The sequence below is a fragment of the Bos javanicus genome, chromosome 8 (assembly GCF_032452875.1).
Source record: "Bos javanicus breed banteng chromosome 8, ARS-OSU_banteng_1.0, whole genome shotgun sequence".
NCBI classification, from domain to species: Eukaryota; Metazoa; Chordata; class Mammalia; order Artiodactyla; family Bovidae; genus Bos; species Bos javanicus.
Genome location: NC_083875.1, coordinates 28,154,633 through 28,174,078, shown reverse-complemented (window position 1 = coordinate 28,174,078; position 19,446 = coordinate 28,154,633). Strand labels below are relative to the sequence as shown.

Genomic DNA, 19,446 nt, shown 5'->3' with positions numbered 1-19,446 from the left:
CTGTGTGAGCTAGGAGGTACTTATGAAATGATGGTTTTTAATCCATCTTTTACTCTTAGCAATAGGTGAAAGTGAATGCTAAACCAAATATTTATTTTAGATCTAAAGATACAGTGTGTTCAAACAAGTGTTGGCTAAAAGAAATGAAATGTCAGGCAAACTAACAATGCTAATCTAAGACCATCTATGACAATATTAATGTACTACACATAACACAATTACTTTTGATAAAAACATAATCCAGGATTAAAAGACAGTAAGAGCAGCACATTCTGCTCAACAAATAGTTCCCAAGCTCTTAACTACACTTAAGGCAAAGTGCAAGACTGTAAATGAAGATAAAATATTGCCCCAATATACATATAGGTGCCTTGCTATACTCTTTCATTTAGTTCTACTAAAAGGTGTAAATGCTATTTGCTTTAGTGTGACCCTGATTCCATGAATACAAGTGCACATTCACAAAGCCAGGGACAGAGACCAGGGTACCTGTATAATGGAACTTCCAGCTCTATTACCACGTGCTAACCATAATGAGTGGGCTTCCAAAGTGGCTCAGCAGTCAAGAATCTGCCTGCCAATGCACAAGACACAGGTTCGATCCCTGGGTTGGGAAGATCCCCTAGAGAAGGAAATGGTAACCCACTCTATATTCTTGCCTGGGAAATTCCATCAACAGAGAAGCCTGGCAGACTATAGTCCACTGGGTCACAAAAGAGTCATTCACGACTTAGCGACTAAACAACAATGATAATAAAGCAAGCAGCTTTGATTCAAGGGATTGATTAGAACTGATGATACAAAGGTAAATAGAATGTAACAGAATTTGCCAGCTTAGCTTCTAGTCTTTGGTTATCCATAACTGATATCTCAGAAATAACAGCATCATTCTGACATCCAGGAAGGTCATCCCAGTGAGAATTTTGCAGAGTGGCGAAAACACAAGACTAATGGATGATACAAAGCAATTCTCAAAAAAAAGAAAGAAAGCTGTCTGCCAATACTTAATATCTTCTTTCCTATTGATATTTGGTGAAATTAAAACATTCAAATTTATCCCTCCTTAAAAAAAAAAAAGCTTTCCAAGGACACTTGCCTCAAGACAAGCTCAAAGAACAAGATCTACAGAGTTTACTGAACACCCACTATGTGCCTGAACTTCATGGGTGTTGTCTCATTTAATCTTCCTGACAAATTTCCAAGTGTTCTTTCCCCCATTTTAAAACAGAAGAAAATAAATGTTAGGGATAAAGTGACTCACCCAAGGTCAAAAGATCGTAAGTAAGTGGCAACATGAGAATCCGAACCTGGGACCAATCTTTTTAACTCCCCCACAGCTCTCAATCCCCACCAGAGTTCTGCAATGTCAAACAATAATGCTGCTACAATGGGGAGAGAAAAATGCTGAAAGAATAAGTATTAATGCTTTTAAAAAGTTTGATTTTTAGGGAAAAAATACTAAATCAACTTTAATTTTCATGTTAAGGAGATGTGATACTGGGGTATTTCCATTCTTTCCCTCTTGGATTATAAAGGGGCAATTTTAATGAATTGAAAAGGGTTTGGATACAACCACAACATCCTTTTTATAATCAAGAACTGCTTCCATGATCAGGATAACAAATTTTGTTAGAGAATCTAAGCATACGCGATAGACTTTTTTTCCCCTCAATTTGGCACTGTTGACAAGTTTTTCTACTTTTTAGGAAAAAGAATTAATTTTGAAACTGGCTAGAAGGGAAAAAGAAATCCAGCACAAAGTTAAGTTTAATATTCCTCTGAAAAGTGCACTTTAAAACTGGAAACTAGAAACAAAAATCATCAAAAGAAAACTTCATCACTACCACTTGATTACATTCAGCACTGAAAAGAATTCTTAGAGTAGTCTCTAGAATGTAACTGAAAATATCTAATGAGTTCATCTAAAATTTGAAGTGCCAAGTCCACACATCAATCTTGATTTTGCCATAGAGTTGACTGCATGTTGGTTTAAGACCTCCCATAAACAATATGAATGTATCTGTTTATAAATAATAAACCATCTACGGACAGCACTAATCAGATTAAACTCAGGAGGTCTATCTGGACAAAACCATCATTTTATAGAAATACATAAATCACGTACCCAAAACTCTGTAAATATGGCACACAGACACACTCACAATTTACTGTTTTATAGTATACTCTTGACTTAAATTTCTGTTATATAAGATTCTAAAAAATAACTTATCAGTGGGAATCTATCCTGGCTTAACAACTGTAAAAAGTTTTTCCTTGCATTCATGAGGCAGTTGTCAAAGTGTGCATGTACACACAGGTACACACACATTCAACTTTATGTATGTCTTATATATCAGTTACTACTAAGGAAGAGAAAAATGAGCCATTACAAGAACATGGAATCAAAGCAAGTATTAAGGCTTGCAAGTGAAGAGCAATAGGCGATTCAAACCTAAAATGCAAATTAAGATGATACATTTATTTAGGTAAGCCCAAGACAATTTGTATTTCTCTTATTCACTGGGAAAAAAATCAGATGCATTAATATTCTATAAAGCCCCAATGCAAAATCAGGAGGCCATTCCATACATCCACATTTTAATCTGTTATAAATTAACCTGAGTCAGGTCAAATCACGAAGCCATCAGACAGCTACATTCAACATGCACAATTACAACCCCAGTCCAATCATACACACCCGGAGTAAACGTAAGCCTCAAACTATTGGAGCAGTGAAGAGCCAGGCTAGTTTTCCCCAGAGAGGGACTGGTGGGGGCAATTGGCAAAATGGATACATCCCAGACAATGGCAGAACCTGAGCCATGCCCTCCAACCCTAAAGATGCTCACGTGGTTGTACGAAAGTCTGTTTACAAGATCCGCAGCCCAGATGACCTGCATCTTAATTAAACTGCTCTCTTTCCAGAATTCCTGGTTTTAAATCACACTGGAAACGTTTGGCTGCGACTGAACTAGAATGGTTTGGTTTCTCCTTTCTGAATGCCAAAAAGAGGAAAAAAAAAAAAAAAAGTGCCATACTTAAGTTTGTTTTGTTTCAAACTCTCAGTCCTTCTGCATTCCCAAACTGTATCCCTCTGACTAGTAGAAACCGTTATTAGAAAAGATTAAAAAAAAAAAAAAAAACACCGCCCACACACAGCCCCCAAAGCAGCCCGGGAGAAGGAATGAGGGAGGCTGACTGGTAACATACGGTACCATGAGCTGCAGTGGCCTCGCCGTCAGCGGTGCAAGGGTAACTGATCGCTCCTGGCCTTCCGCGCACAGCGAAGCTCAGCCCAGGGAAGGGGGAAACAGGGACTGGGCGGGGAGGGGGCCCTTGCCGCTCTCGGGCAGTTTATACAAGAAGGCAGCTCAGCTCCTTTCTGGCGCATTCCTCCTCTCTATCTCGCCACCTCTTTGCCTGTGTCCTGCCGTGTTTTCTTCAGCCGGTAATTGTCCGAATGGCAAGACTTTTAAAACAGTCAGTTTAGGAAAAAGCGAAACCCTTCTAAGTGACCATCACAGCAAATCAGCTTCACGCTGGTGGGTAAAATTTTCCAAGGGAAGTGTTCTTCTGATAGTTCCTGAGTCTCTAAGTCCCCCCCGCCACCCCCGCCCCCACCCGCCGCCACACACACTCCCCTAGAGGGCTAAATGCACTGTGGCAATAAAACATTCATGCGACTTGGAATTTTAACACAATGCCATTTCCCTAGTTTAACCTGAAAGGAATGCACTAGTCACAACAGACTACATCATCCTGCCATTAAACCCTGCCAAGGAACCGCTTTTTTGGCCCTGCCGGGCCAGCTTTGACGGGAAAGGAGTACACAGACCCACACACTGAGCACAGAGGGGCCACCTCTGCTTCCTCGGCCGGGTCCAGCAACACCCTGCTCTTGAACGTGACCCCTGACCCCTAGCATTGTGACCGGCTTGTGATGCGTGTGTCACTCTGGCACTTCTGCAGAGACACACACGGTGCAGGCCGCTGGCGGCTCCCTCTCAACAGGACTTGGGCTGAAGCCAAAAGGTTCTCTCTTATTATTACTGCTACTATGGAAGGGCTCCTGTGGAAGGGGGGCGGGGGGTGAAGGCTGTGCCTGGTGCTGGAGAAGGGTCTGTTTCTGGTTTTTCCTTTGTCTTGCGACTTTTTAAAACACAAACTTTGTATTTGCCTTCATAATTAGGTTGTGATTACTGACAAGCTGGTTTGCTTTGGGGACAACTTATCAAAACTGCCAGTTCTTCCTGCATTTAAGTGACATTTCATTTAGACTTACAAAATACAAAACCAGAAATTTTTCTGATTTCTCCAGAGAATTTTAGAGAAAAAACTCAAAAGTGTTGAACTCTAAATAAAACATCCACACTTAACCATTTCATGTGGCTAAAGTACTACCACCCAAGGAACAAGGAACAAATTAGTTATTTGTTTTTTTCAACTCAGATGTATTGATTTATTACTTGTGCAGAGCTGTCTGCCTTCCAAGGAACAGAAGCGACAAACTAAGGAACAAGAGAAAATAAATGTACAACGAATGAATACTCAAAAATTACACTAAAAGTTTTTAAATGTTTAATTTTGGACTCTGCAGTGATGCCAATTTGGTACTGTATAGCCATTTACAAAAGTATTGATTTTTACTAATTTTGAAAGTTACAAGATATTATAAGTTTGTCCCTCCAACCTCTCTTTTTTCCTCTATCCTCAACTTCTCTCTCACTTCTAAAGTATGCCTTCCAGATCTTTCTACTTTTCTATTTTTTTTCCTTTTCTGATCCTTAACTATTTTCATATGGGGCACTTTCACTTTCAACCTTGCCCTACTTTTTTGTCCTCTAATTTGTCCTCTCTACTCTATTCAGAGGCCATTCTAAGAAGCAAGTCCCTCCTGACCCTGACCTTGACCCTGAACTATATAGCCAGGTGAACTGTGGTTATCCCTGCAAAAGGTGTTCCAGACTTAATCTCCTAGAATGAGGTCACATCCCCTTCCTACAGCAAGTAAAGAACATCTTCCTTCAGAGAACACCCTAAAATACAAAATAATGATTGTTACGCAGGTTAACATGCGAACAGAAAATAAAGCCAAATTGTCTCCTTTAGCGTAATTTTTGTCTCCTTAGTAGATGGAATTAGTCTTAAGCCCCAGTTAAAAGACTTTTTTTTCTTCCTTTTCTTTAAACAGACATTATCATGCCTTGAAGAGTCATTCTAATCCCTTCACCTTAGCCAAACCATGCTAATTCTAGCTAGGAGGACAGCAATTAATTAAAAAAAAAAAAAAGGAATTGACTTGAGGAATAGGGGTGGGAAATCAAGCCAACAGAGAGGCAAAGATTATCAAATCCTATGTGAAATATTTCCATTTCAAAATATAAATGCTGAAATCAGATTGTCATTTTAACGTATATAAAATCCAGCAATAAAGATATCTGATTTTTTAAATGATCTGACTTATTACCAAAGTATATTCAAATCCAATTTTTATGTTACTAGTGGGAAGCCTAGTAAAACTGCAGACAGCACTACTTAAAGCAATGAAACTAAAATTACAGAGGATAATTTCTATTTAAATTCAGGCAGATACACTTTTTTGCTCATATCAAATCAATCAACACGATGATCTCAAAGCATCTTCGACCAGTTATCTAGAGAAAGAGAGTAAAGTCTGTGATCATGCACATGCAGCATGTTAAACCTCTCAATTGTGATGCAGTTCCTCTGAAAACCTCAGAAACTTTGAGACACACTGCTAAAAAGAAGAAATAACCCATCCCTTATTTCTAAATAAAAAAACTGTCAACCAATTTTATAACCTTAATACTGCTATGGTACAGTGAGGCACCATGAGGAAGTCATGTTTTTATATGAAACGGTACCAAATTAATGGAATCAGAACACTACCCAACCTGTAAGAAAAGCAAGTTCTATCAGTAAGTTTATTGAATTGCACAAAGTTGCACCAATGCAAAAGTTTTGCAGAAATATTTTGGTGTGGGTATAAGCATATGATCAAGTCTGTGATAACCGTCAGTAATTTTCTTTACCTTTAACTTAACCAAAAGAAAATTTTACTGTGTTAAATGGCATTTGGGAATACAAATTTTAAAGTTTTGTAAGTTACCTTTTAATTTCTAGCAAGCAAAATAGGTGAGATGTTTCTCACCAACCCCTATTAAGATAAGCACAAACAGGCATATGTTAATCTATTCTCCGGGAGAGTTTATTTGGAGCTATTGGATTTGCTAAGTCATCTACCCCTAGTAGTCCCTGCCAGTGTCCCACCTCACACCCCCTACAGGCAGTCAGACTTTAACCCTCACAGGCAGTCAGACTTTAACCCTGAGTGAGGGCAACCCTCAGAAGCAACAAGATGAGACAAGAAAGGAAGTGTGTAGATGAAATAGTGAGGGAAGGAAAAGAAGAGAGATGCAGAAGGATGAAACCAGACTGAAAGCCACACAAGCAATAGGAAAGAGAAGGAGCAGACAGAGAATGAGGTGGGCAGAAACAAAATGCAAAGGGAGAGCTAAGGGAGGACTGAAGGGAAAAAAAGAGATGGCTGGGGAGAGAGGAGGTATAGGAGCCCCATGACACAACAGTGGATCAAGCAGCTGGCCAGAGATGCTAATTCAGCGCTTTAACAAATCAATGCCACTTGAAAAGTACAATGCGAGCCCTCACTGGGTAAGATGTCAGGGGACTGAGAAAATGCATTCTCAAGTATTTCACATTAAGAGGGAATAATGTGTTAATTTATAACTCTTCACCCTATACACTTGGATTATCTATCTGTGTCAGCGATTTGACTTCTTAAATTTATCAAAAAGGCACGCAAAGGGAGGCAGCTCTGACTGCACCACCGGGAGATGGAGGTTTCGGAAGAGCCTGTCCTGGGTAGTCCTGCAGTTCTTTTCCCTTTCCTATTCGGGCTGACATGTTGGGGAGGGGGGCAGGAAGGAGTGAACATCTGAAGGCAAGATCTGGGGAGGAGGGGAACCCCAGGTCCAGTTACTAACGAAACCCAAGGAAAGGCTTTGTGGGCCTGTGGCTGATTGCATTAGGTACCATCCGTCAAAAGTGACACAGAAGAGAAGGAATAACTTGAATCAGCAACCCCGAGCTGCCATCATCAGAATTTACTTTACGGAAACTTACTTAAGTCTCTCAGCACACCCAGCGGAAGAGAAGCTGCTGACAATCAGAGTGTAATTAAACAGTACTTTTGAAATGCCACCAGAGTCCCATAGACAGAGCTTATCAACATAGGAAGGGAAGGGAGGGCTAGTTTATTTTATTTGGTTAGTTTTGAGACAGGGAGGGGAGATGTAAAAGAACTGACATTACATCCCAGCATTTAAGAGCCTAATGTTTCTTTCTTAAGAAAAAAATATTTTATTAGACATCAGATTCTTGGAATTGTTTCCTAACTGTTCTTTAATGTAAATTTAACCAACTTTTAATTTAATGATAGCACAGCTCCTAACCTGAGAGAAAGGCTTAATACTTTTTGCTGCCAAATTTAAAGCACTATCAGACTTAAGTCTTCAGAGTGCAGGCACTGTCAAGACACAAAGGCAAGTATGTTACAAACTGTGGAATAAATAGAAGAGAGTAAGTTTCAAGAAAGTATTGAATTAAGGTGACAGCCTTAAAGATATGAAGGGGACACGTGATTATTACATAAAAAGGGAAGAAAATGACCAGATTGTAACTGCTCTGAGTTTCACTTTAAGATTGTTTAAATGACACACACACAGCACTGTTTTAAAGTGAGCAGATATTTTTATTTGCTACCAGTACAACTGCAACAGAAACAGATATTCTCTTATTTTCAGGACATTCACATGTAAATGAATGCTGATGAATGGAAATGAGATGCTATACATGATGGGCAACCTGCAACATTCAGGTTAAAAAAGGCAAAGTTACCTCACTCACTGAAGCTTGAATCTCTTCCTTTCTACACTTGGGCACCAACAGAAATGAAAGACAATGACTGACCTTCTACCAGTTTCTATTGGCTAAACACCACCCTCCAGAGATACTCGAGACGGACAACACACGTTCTTTTGGTCTCATGTTGCATCTTGCTATTACACAGCTACTTCTTTAAATGAGTATTTGATTTGAAACTGAAATTATAAATACTGGAAATTTGACAGCTGCACTGAGCCAAAGGATTAAAATGCCCAAAAGAGTGTGATTACTTAACGAATGTTTTCTTTCTTTCAAAGGAGATAATTAATAAGGCATTTCCTAGGTCAAGACCATAGAGTACATTACTTTCCCTTTTCATATAATCTTAAAACAGACAATATATATTCTGAGTACCATGTCTGCAACAGCCGAGGATCGTATTATATGCTTTTCAAGGGCTTCTATGCCCTCAGAGTAGGATTTGTCCTATCCCTGGTTTTTGCATGAATTACCATTATTGTCTGTCCCATCCATGCCACCCCCACATAAACTATCTATTCTTATCATTATGGTAACATTAATCCTCTCCCCTTCCCCTCCCCCACCACACCCACCTAAGGGGTTAAAAGACTTCAGTACATTTGTGACTTGTCAGTGACATATAATACCCGGGTCCTTCATGCAATCAACTTTTACTTGACATGTATTTGCTCATCACAGGACCCGCATTACTACTGGGAAAATGAAGAAAAACCTAAATTAACACTTGACATTCAATATGGTCAAGTCCTTAATTGGCTGGGCTTCCTGAGAAAGCAATTTTCTATTCCCCAAACTGTTCGCGTGTCATGTGTGGAGTGCAGCTCTTGGCCATCACTGCTGTCCCTCGCTCCCTCTAATGAGAGCAGATGAATTAGTGCTACGTGACACGATTTGAACAGGGCTTCCTCCTCTTCCCCTCCCCCCAACCTCTCTCCTATACCAATGACAGCTGTGTGGCAAGGGAAAGAAAGAGAAATGCAAGAGCAAAGAATCCTGTAAAGGACGATCATTTTTTTAAATGAACCTTAAATGTCTTGTTAAAACTCCAGAACAACAGGGTCATTTCATGGTGGAGGTGGGGAAGGGGGTTGTTACAAAGATCAGGGGAATTATCTGGCTATGGCTGATTTGGGTTGTATTAACTTCCAGCATGTTTCTTCCATTCCTGGCTAGTTGCAGTATTAGATTGCACTGGTCTAATTAAAATGGAATTTACATCCACTTAGAAAAGTTTTTTTTAAAAGGTCTGGAGAATGGGTCAGCTAGAAAAAAAAAAATGAACAGCATGAAATGATTATTATTCTAAGATAAACATACCTCTGGGTTAAAGAAAAAGAGTCTTTTCAACAAACGCTTAAGTCTTAAGAACCTGCAAGACAAAACTCTTATCACCATACTTTGCTTTCAGATACTGTCCAGTACCTGAACTTCATGTTCATCATCTTATTTTAAATCATTTTTGTTTGGTTCCCTTCCTTTGATTGTTGAATTTTTGCAACAAAATCTATTTGAATGCTGATTCCATCCTATTATTTTGGAGGGGGGGGGAATATAGTCTGCTATAGATGTGCTTATTTAGCTCAATGAGAAACTGAATGGATGCATGACAGGAAGGTAGGACAGAATTTGCTTGGTTCAAAGATACTGAAAGGTAAACTGAAGGGATTTCTCTGCACCTTTACTTACTTGCTTTGAAACCAAAGAAGAAGTAATTTTAAATGCCTAAATTGCTTACCCAATCCAACAAGGACCAAACAGAACTGGAGGAGGTAAGAGTATATGGCAAATCACATATTTGAGAGAGAAGTTAGTCCAAAGTACATGCATCATGTAAAGATAATTATTTACTCTTTACTCATCTCTATTTAAATGACAGCTAAAGGCAAAGATGCTACCTGTGTACTAGAAAGTATATCAAGATTGTACTGGTATCACAAAATCAATGCAAGCATGCAAAATACAAAACTCAAGTCTCAAGTGCAGTTCCCCTGCCTAGCTTGATCGTTTATTAGTTATTCCTCTATAATTCTGAATAGAATTGAACTAATATTTCAGTAAGAAAACTGTGAAGTGCATTTGAATACACAAAAATGGTGAAACCCAGTTTTATACTGTTTAAAGTTATTACCTAAAACCAAAAGAGCTCTTTCCATATTTTATATTCATGGGAAATAAAATGAAAGGAAATCAAGTTTTATAGCATTTCTCTTAAAAAACAGTCAATTCACAACATGATTTTAAATACTGCTACACTAACAGAAGACAAGCTGTAATGTAAGGAAACTTTGGGGAACACCTTTAATTTTCTAATTTGTTGGAACATTATCATTTCAGATACTGCAAAAACTCTCAAATAATTTAGAAATATTTTCACTGAAGCAAAACAATGCAATGGACACTACCCCTTCTGGTGGCCAAAGCACTGATATTTCAAGTATTGTTAAAGATATCTTTTGAAAATATACTTGAGACAGTTTGTGACTGGGCATTCGATCAGGTGTTTATAAGAAACGGATAATTTGGTATTCGGGAAAAGCAGCTCAGTCAAATCCATCCAGTTAACTGCTAAGGTAGCTTTATAATCACTGAGCAACAAAGGGCAGTGTATGCTGCCAATAGCTTTAGGGTGACCTTTGCAATGCTGACTAGTCCGTCAAGTTCCATCTCTGAGATGCATGATACTACGGACAGGGGTGGTTTATTAAGTGAGGTAGGAACTAAAGACCAGGAGCCTCCCAAAGGGTAGGCATTTTACATAAAGGAAATGAAGAATTCCTTTCCTTAAAAAGATGCTAAACACCAAGAGATCAGGCTGAACAGCCCCATATTCTTTCCCAAAGCACTAGTAGCCATCTGAAGCGTAGAAACTAGCAAGAATTGGGACAGCATTGGGAAGCATCAGCATCTTCCCCCACACTCCCCTATGTTTCTAAAACCTGTAATGAAACTCCAACTGGGAATTGGTAAAATAGGATCAATGACCTGAGCTCTAGGAGTAAAGCTGAAAAAGAATGGTGACCTGATTGTAAAGCTTTAAACAAATTGTGAGGAGTCCAGCCTTATTTGGGGGTACTTTCCAACCACTGCTAACAAGACAGATTAGCAACTCAGGAGGGCAACAATCAGCGAGATAACTGCACTGGACTCAAAGACTGGATCACCTGTAGGAAAGTCAGCCTTTTTGACTCAAGAAAGTCACTTCTTGATTGAAGAAAGTTGACTGTGACTATGGCAGAGTGGCATGCTTAAACTTGATATTCTCTTAGGGATGAGCAGACTTTGAAGTTCATAATAAACTTGAAATGGCTTTGTGGAATGTTAAGGCTTAACGTAGATGGTTGGTGCCACCGTCATGCCTACACAAAATGAAGTCAACCTGGAAATAACTGCATTCACAGCTCCAGGGTATTTAAAATGGAAGGCTCCCCCTCCTCCCCCACCCCTTTTTTTTTATTAAGAATTTTACTTTGAACCCTAAGAAGAAGCTGCACTTTCCAACTTGTTTCGCATAGCTCAAATTAAAATACTTATTTCGGTTTAGAAAGGCATCATGTTTGCCACCCACCTCGTTCATGTTACCCTCACATTACACCATTTGCAAGTAGTATAAACACAGGGAGAAAGAAAGGACTGCTTTAAAACAGCCTGGTACATGCACCAATGAAACTGCTTCTAAAATACAAGACAAAAATGTTATTTTATAAAAAGGAAGAGCATCTAAAGGAGTATATTCTTTTATCCTCCATTCTTCACCACCCTCTTTATGGCAATGCTTCCCTCCCCAGTATGAAAGATTATTTTATCTAATTCCTAGTTGAAAGGTTTCTAAAACTGGTAAGTCACAATTGTGTTGATGCTGAACTTCTTGAACATGGCATACCAACATCATTCTGACACACTGACAGATGCTTCGTAACAATTCGCACAAGTCACTTGAGTTAAAATACCTGACTTACTATATAAAACAAACTTACTCTCTGGTCTCTGTTCCAGCTCAGCTCTTCTCTGATGTTCTGGAAGCAAACCAACAGCTTGTTATGTTTATATCAGCAGTGACTCCCTTCTGATTGGAGCCCGACACTGACGTTGATGCTGTTCAACAAGACCCTAGACAGAAACTAGGCACACGGAGGCACCATTTGCAGATCATTTTAACAAGATGTTGTTTCCTGTTCCCACGAAAATCAATAACAGGATGACCTTCAATTTGAAATTCAAACCAATTAATTACTGGTTCTGTTGAAAATGCTGATATCTGATTTGCCTAGAGAAATTCAACTATAAATAGATTATTTTATCTTCAAGAGCCCCTTCAAAAAATTTACACAAACATTGAAAACATATCTTATACAACATAAATGATGTTTTCTAGAAGCTTGTATACAATATTGGCCTTGTATGAACTAGCATAGAGAAGTTTTCCCCTTGTGGTTCATCTCCTCCCCGTGACATCATAGTCAATTGCCTGGTAAATTACTGCAATCCCGCAAAGATTCAGGGCCAACGATCCACTGCTTAAAGGTGAGATAAAAAGCTCTTTATAGTTGAATTCAACTTTTCATCTACATCAGTTACTGACACAAATCATGGAATTCTTTTCCAAATTTAGAAATCTCCCCTTTCTTCCCTAGAATTCTAAAATTCTTACTTTTCAACTTTTATTAAAAGGCTCTATTTTTTGTTTTGCTCACATTTGATTTTTCTTTGTATGTGGGTCACAAGAAGAAAAGCTATACATCAAAACTATCAGCACCAGAAATATATTTACTAAACCTTTTTTTTTAACTGTTAAAAAAAAATGAAGAATTTGGTTCATCCCAGTGGGGAATTCCCAAGATGAATGTTCACATGCAATGAAACTATTATCTTCATCCATTAAAATACTATCTAAAACAGAGGTTTCTATCTGGCAGTCACTAGGCTGAATAAAGCCTACAGATGAGTTTTGTTTGGACCACACACTTTTAAAAATATTTGAAAAGGTTGCCAAGATTTAAAAATCAGGGGAGTCCACATAAAAATCTGGATTTCTGACTTCCCATTAAAAAAAGGGAGAGAGAGAGAAGAGAAGGATCTCACAACACAGGGCCTGCATCCCCACCTGACAACAACTGTCTGGATCTGGGGAGCTAAAACCTCACGGTGGTTGACACAAGGTCCTTCTGAAGCACTGCAGTCCCCCATCAGATTCACTCTTGCTTGTTACTACCTTACTTCCTCGTGGCCCTTTTGGGCAACTCAATCTTTAAAAAGACATAAAACTCCAAAGAGGGTTAACAGAGTTTGTGGAAGAAAAGGAGAAGGGTATCTTCTCTTTCTTATTTCATGAGTTTGCATAATGTAAGATGGTGGGTAGATTTTTCAAAATACAGTTGTTCAAGCAAACATTAAGTGCCAAGCAAACTGCTTTTCAAAATTAAAAAAAAAAAAAAAAATTTTAAGCAAATCCGAAACTGATGATATCATCTTAAACAGTGGTTCAACAAAACATTTACACTGGTTTTCAATCAACCACATTCTTCCCTGAAGCCCAGCAAAGATGCTCAAGTCAATGCTGTTACTCGGATCTACATCCATTTTGTTCCTTCACATGTTAACACTTCTGTACTTCCTTTCTAGAACGATCCTGTACTTAAGTGAAAACTGACCCTAATGTGAAAATAGAATACATCTTCAAGGTAAATTTCAAAAGTCAACATTTAGGATGCATGAATATTATCACAGGAAATATTCGTCTTTACTGGCTCCACATGTATGCCACAACCTGACATTTATACTTATATTAAATAGACATTATTGCAGGTTTGAATGACCCCAAAAGTCATGGCATATTTCTTTAAAAATGATTACCTAAAAGCAGATGTCTATGACAGTTACAATGCACATCTATTTTGCTTTTTCCCTTAACTGCAAGTAATTTCAAGGAGAAAATCTATTTCTCTACTTCCAATCAACCACAAGAAGATAGTACTTCTATCCATTACTAGCTTTTACAAACAAATTAGAAACACCCTATTTAACAGAGGAAGGTATCTTTTTGCTTCCTCCGAGAATATCAACAGACTACCTCTGAAGTACTATACAGTTCAGAATGTATTAAATATGCTATGACTAGCCATATTCCAACTTATTAAAAAGAAAATGTAAATCAACTTTCATAGAGTGTTTCTAAGTTATGTTTCATCACTGGACCACATTCTTGAAAGATTATTTTTTTAATTAGGTGTTTCTTTCCTTAAAAGAGGTGCTTTTCTTCCATTCTCACCTTAAGAAAGTAACCCTTGAACACATGCCAAATTTACTTCACAATTAGACATTAATCCCCATATTCTCTTGACTCTTAACAACCTGAACAACTTTAAGTAAACAGTTTACAAAATCATAACGATCATACTGCATTCCTTAACACCTATTTGAATAGAAAAAGAGAAAATGCCCAAAGTATGAGCTCCATAAATAAAGTCTTATACCCAAAAGCTGAACAACAATGTTATATATTCCTTTTGGGAAGCATTTTTCCTTAATATCAATTATGCTTGAATTTTAAGCAATTAGCAGCAGACACCTGGAACTCAATTATTAATTTACCTCTCCCCACACCTTTTACACTTCTTCTGAAACCATCTCTTAAGAGGCTTCTTAAAAGAGATGACCCCATGGGTAGCATACATGTAAATGTTCAGATTTTCTTTAAAACATCTTGTTATAATCTAAGATTAAATTTACTCTTTTTTCTTTAAGAGTATCATTTTGGAAAAAAATTTAATTTCTCAAATAATTGAGTAAACTGATTAAAACAATTCTAGGAAATGTATAATTCACTACATTCATGTTGATTTACCTACTATAATATTTTAGAAAGGGGAATTTTATGGAAAAAATATAGTTAATTTCCATTCATGATGACCAAAGTTTTAAGCTTTTCTCCTCGGGCTCACATCATGGCAGCTGACTGCAAATACATAAAAGAGTTCTAGAAGATTCCTGATTTGGTTATTTTTGTTTGCATTTTACTGTGTCAAGACTAAAAAAAAAAAGGATGAGATAATGAATGTTTAATAATATTTAATCTGTATTATATAGGGATGAAGCATTACATTCACTTAACTCCTTCCTTCTTTCTATGAATCACCGATTTCTAGGAAATCGAACCTCAAACTAGGCTTATGCTAAGGCTTATTTCAACACTTTGTATTTGTTTAAAAAAAAAGGAAGAAAGGAGAGAGAGACCCACAGTACCGGTACACTAGCACATAAAGAACAGTGGATCATCTGCAAACTCAGAAGGCAGGCGGCAGTAGGTTTATGAAGAAATTATTAAAAATAACTATTTGCCCAAGGAAAAATGACCAACTTCTCACTTTTAACCAAAAGGGTGTTTTTAATATAACGAGCATCCAAGCTTCCCTGGTCATGAGAAAACCTGGAATATATTACACACGCATAAATGTGGCCCAGGAAGCAGTATATGAGATATGCTTGCTATTGACAGATTAGCACTTCATTTTCATTACTCTAATCTCACCACAGGCTGTGAACATTCTCTTTTTCTTATTTGAACAACAATGGTGCATGAAAAACCAAGCTGACAGGCAGGCGGGGTTCATTAAATGCACAAGGCTTTTATTCCCATAACGCATCTCACCTGTATGAAGCTAGGGTTCAGGCTCCCAGGCTAGCTACTGAAACAAGTTCTCCCAGATGTTGGACTTCTCTTTCGATCCCTTCCTACTTCATTTATAATAAATGTCCAAAAAAAAAAAAAAAAGAGTCAAATGGAAAAATTCTTTTTCACAATGAACTCCGTTTAACAGACAATAGGATTGGTAAGATATCTTAAGATTGATTCAGTCCCATGAATATTTTCCAAAGTTGTCCAAGAAAACAAAGAAATGATTGGGAAGGAAAATGATGAGACATTTGAAGTTTGGGTCAGAGTCTAATCTTGGTATCTCTATCTCAGCTTGGTTCTAACTCATTTGAGGGTAACTATAGTTTTCCACTGGTTAAAAATGGGCAAGTCACAAAGTAAGAATCACTCCAGCTCTTTCCCAATGAATGACAAAGAGCTTCACCAAAAAGCTACCTTCAAGAAGCCAAAAGGGTACAAACTAAGGGATCATTTAAATGTCATTTCAATGACATTCCTAAGAAGGGGAATTCCTTTTTAAAGTGAGCCATCCATATGCTCACTGCATTTGAGGCAGCCACTGACAAATCCCCAACAAACCTAAAAATGAATCACTTAATTCCCACAGCCAACAGAAGGACAGGTATCCACTTCCTGCCTGTCTGTACACCACATACAGATGCTCGACCATGTGGGGTCTTACAGGAAGTCTTCCCACAAAGTCTAGAGCAGGGCTTTGGTTTTGGTACATTCTGGTATTCTAATATGAATACCTAAAAAAGAAATGCAATATTAGATAGGCCCTACAGATCCTACCTGGCTCTTGAGTTAGGTTCTGACGTGAGGTCAACAAGGAGGTGTCTTCCTGAATACAGTCATTGTATACTTACTGCCCCATTTCTTGCACGTGGCCTTCCAGTCATGTCCCCTGTTCTCCGGCACTGGGAGAGGGCACAGGAGTGGGCAGCTTTACCTATGCCTGATTTAGGTGCCCGAAGAGTCCTCCTAATGATTTAACCCAATGAAATTTTTCTTGCTTAAATTTTAATGGAAGGAAAAAAAAAAAAAACATTTTGAAAACCCTAGATAGAGGTTCTCATTTTAATATTAGTTTTGTTATTATGTTAAGCCAGCTGAACGTAATTATTTTCAGCATGTAAAACATTCATTATCCTGGATTTTTTCTGTTTAAACTCCCAGTTCAGGTACTCTGATCATCAACTATGAGTCCTGAAGATCTGTCTAGAGAACAAATAGCCACTAAGAGATACCTTAATAAAGTTGAAAAATTCATGACAGTCACACAAAAGCACAGCAGGTCCAAGGACTGGAAGCCGTGTCTTTCCATGTAGAATAATATTTTCGAACCTTGTCCATTTTAACAGTCTCTCAGCTGCGTAGGACAATGGGTTAAAATTTACTAAATACAAAATAGCAGTGAATCCTCACTGTGTTCTGTATACTGCATGTTTTCCATTTCAATATATACTGTCATCCATTAATATTAGCCCTGCCATGACTTTGATTATTTTTTTCTTCAACGTTTCAGTTAACTCTTATTAACTGTAGTTTGTCTCAGAGAGTCATACCTTCAACCTCTTGATGGAAAACTTCACGTTTTTCCTTCTAACAAAATGCTCTCCTGTGCAGATGTAAATCTAACTGCACAGATGATAAAGCCAAGAATTACTTTTAAAAAAGAAAAAGAGAAAAAGCAAAATCTCTTTTCAGCTAAGTACTTTCTTCCACAGCGAAGGATCCAATTGAACTGCCTTTCAGCGCCTTTGAATGATAAGCCTGGGCCCCTGGTTACATGTTTTTATCACGCCCGGACTTAAAGAACCCTTACAGAGCAGAACTCAGGACAGTCCTCCTGTCAGCACCTCCACGCTGAGGACCACATCTGAGGGTGGCACCTCTTTCCATCCCTCTGCCAGAGTGATGTACTGGCAAGAAGGTTCCTTTTAATTCCTTTTTATTAGGGCAAATAGAGCCAGTGAAAGTAAGGAGAAATCCAGAAAAAGAAAAAAGAAAGGAAAGGAGAATAAAGCAAGAAAATTAATAGGTCTATGGGAACAGGAATAGGAAGAAAAAACAGTCTAATCATGTATTTAGGTCATTAAGTAAATGGCTGCCAACCAAACAGAAATGAGACTTAAAGCGACCCCCTTCCCCGCCCCCAGCAACAACACACAAACCCTACAGACAGTAGCAAAATAAGACTGCAGTCCAAAAATACTGAGTAAATAAGATGTCAGATATGCTCAAGAGAATCCCTGTTACAATGAGTAACTTCCTACTGTTCAAGATTATTTTCATTTTCTTCACAGAGAGAAATGAAAAAACTGACGGGCTTAATTAAAGAAAAACAAAAGGATATTATTTTGTTGTTAAAGGATCAATTCTTTTTTTTTAATTGGAATGATGATTAATAAGCCGAGAATTTGATTTCTACGTTAGCCAGTTTGAGTAATGCATTGTTTTTCCACAAGCATTTCCATTAAGAAAGGCTGTGTGAATGAAGAAATGATACAGCTCTTTTTCTCTTCTCCTGCTCTCTGATTCTGTGGCATGAAATGCTATCCAGAGCGTTTGAATAGAACACCGCACACCACCCTCAACCAAATGAACTCCAGTCATAAATTTTTCACCTTAGGGTTTGAATGTACACTATGAAATTTGCTAGGGTTCCTACAGGGAATGTACAAATTAAAAAAGAATCAATACTTTTTTTTTTTTTCCAGTCTCTAAAACTTTCTTTTAAAGCTGGGGAGGGAAAAGGCAGTACAGATCCTGCTCGGTGAGGAGCCAAGGTACCTCGGATGTCACTGCCCAGGCATCATTTCCCGGGTGTCATCTGCACATAGTAAAACTTCCTGGAGCTTTAGTTACTCAGAAAGTTTTTTCCTCTTATTTTTTGCGCCTGTTTACAATTGTATCTTATAGGAAAAGAAACTCCCTCTTCGATACAATGTCTTGCTTGTATGTCAAGACAGAAAGGCTGCTGTGCCTGAATTATGCCTCTTTTCCTTTATTTCTCTAAAGCTTAAAAATAGATGTCAAAGTTCCTTTAAAGGGTTTTTGACTCTCTTTCCCCTCCTTTCCCTGGTTCTTAAGGAGATGGAGGATCACCAAGCAAAATGTGGAAGCCAGCTGCTTTCAGGAAATAAAAATGGCATCAGCTTTGGCAGACAGGGGTAAGATCAATCATTTCCTACGATCCCCAAACAATCTTCTCTCTGACCAAGGCCTGGAGAAGCATGGTTATGTAGCGGCAAAAACACACCATGAGAGGGACAAGAGGATTTTCACATGGTGAAGAATTCATTCCACCCACAGAACAAACCAGGCTTCAAACCTCACGTGAAAGGAAATCTTGGAACCATTACGTTCCATGTTCCTTGGACAGCAACAAGAGGGACTCCCAGAAAAAAAAAAAAATTCTCTCACTGAAAAAGTCACCCCACAATTCACTCTCTTCTCCCTGTTACCAAAAAGTTCCCTGACAACACTCCACGGGAAAGAAAGGAGTTAACTCGTAGTTCAATTCCAACACCATGATTCCAACTGTGGACACAAGCTAAAGGCAAATTCCAGTGTCTTGTCTCATGCCTTTTGATACATATACACATTATAATCAAAAGTCTCAAGTTCAGAAAATACTTCTTTGGCCTTTCACAGCCATTAGCTATACATGTTTACAGGAAAAGCCCTCTCGAAAGCTTTGCAGACTGATAAAGGCAGATGCCCAATCTAACTTTCTTTAAGGGTGTGTCAGACAGGCAAGGTGGGAAGAGAGACGCACTAGAATGTGTGTTTTTCATGGAACTGGGTGATGCCAGCTCACT

At 38.3% G+C, this 19,446-nt stretch overlaps 1 protein-coding gene and 1 long non-coding RNA gene across 14 annotated transcripts in view; one reads left to right on the top strand and one right to left on the bottom strand.

The window, feature by feature from the left end:
• BNC2 (basonuclin zinc finger protein 2) overlaps positions 1-19,446 on the bottom strand; it is a 485,862-nt gene that overhangs the window by 304,294 nt on the left and 162,122 nt on the right. For 2 of the 13 annotated variants that reach the window (XM_061425232.1, XM_061425234.1), the window contains exon 1: positions 3,216-3,602. The exons of the other annotated variants lie outside the window; for them this stretch is intronic. In XM_061425232.1, the coding sequence (XP_061281216.1) occupies positions 3,216-3,218 (3 nt within the window). In that variant the 5' untranslated portion in view covers positions 3,219-3,602. Of the gene's footprint in view, positions 1-3,215; positions 3,603-19,446 lie in introns of those variants that run through there. 13 annotated transcript variants of the gene reach the window in all.
• LOC133252575 (uncharacterized) lies at positions 3,654-18,788 on the top strand. The gene is made up of 3 exons (XR_009737983.1): positions 3,654-4,032; positions 13,588-13,646; positions 18,716-18,788. It is a non-coding gene; the product is annotated as an uncharacterized LOC133252575 (long non-coding RNA).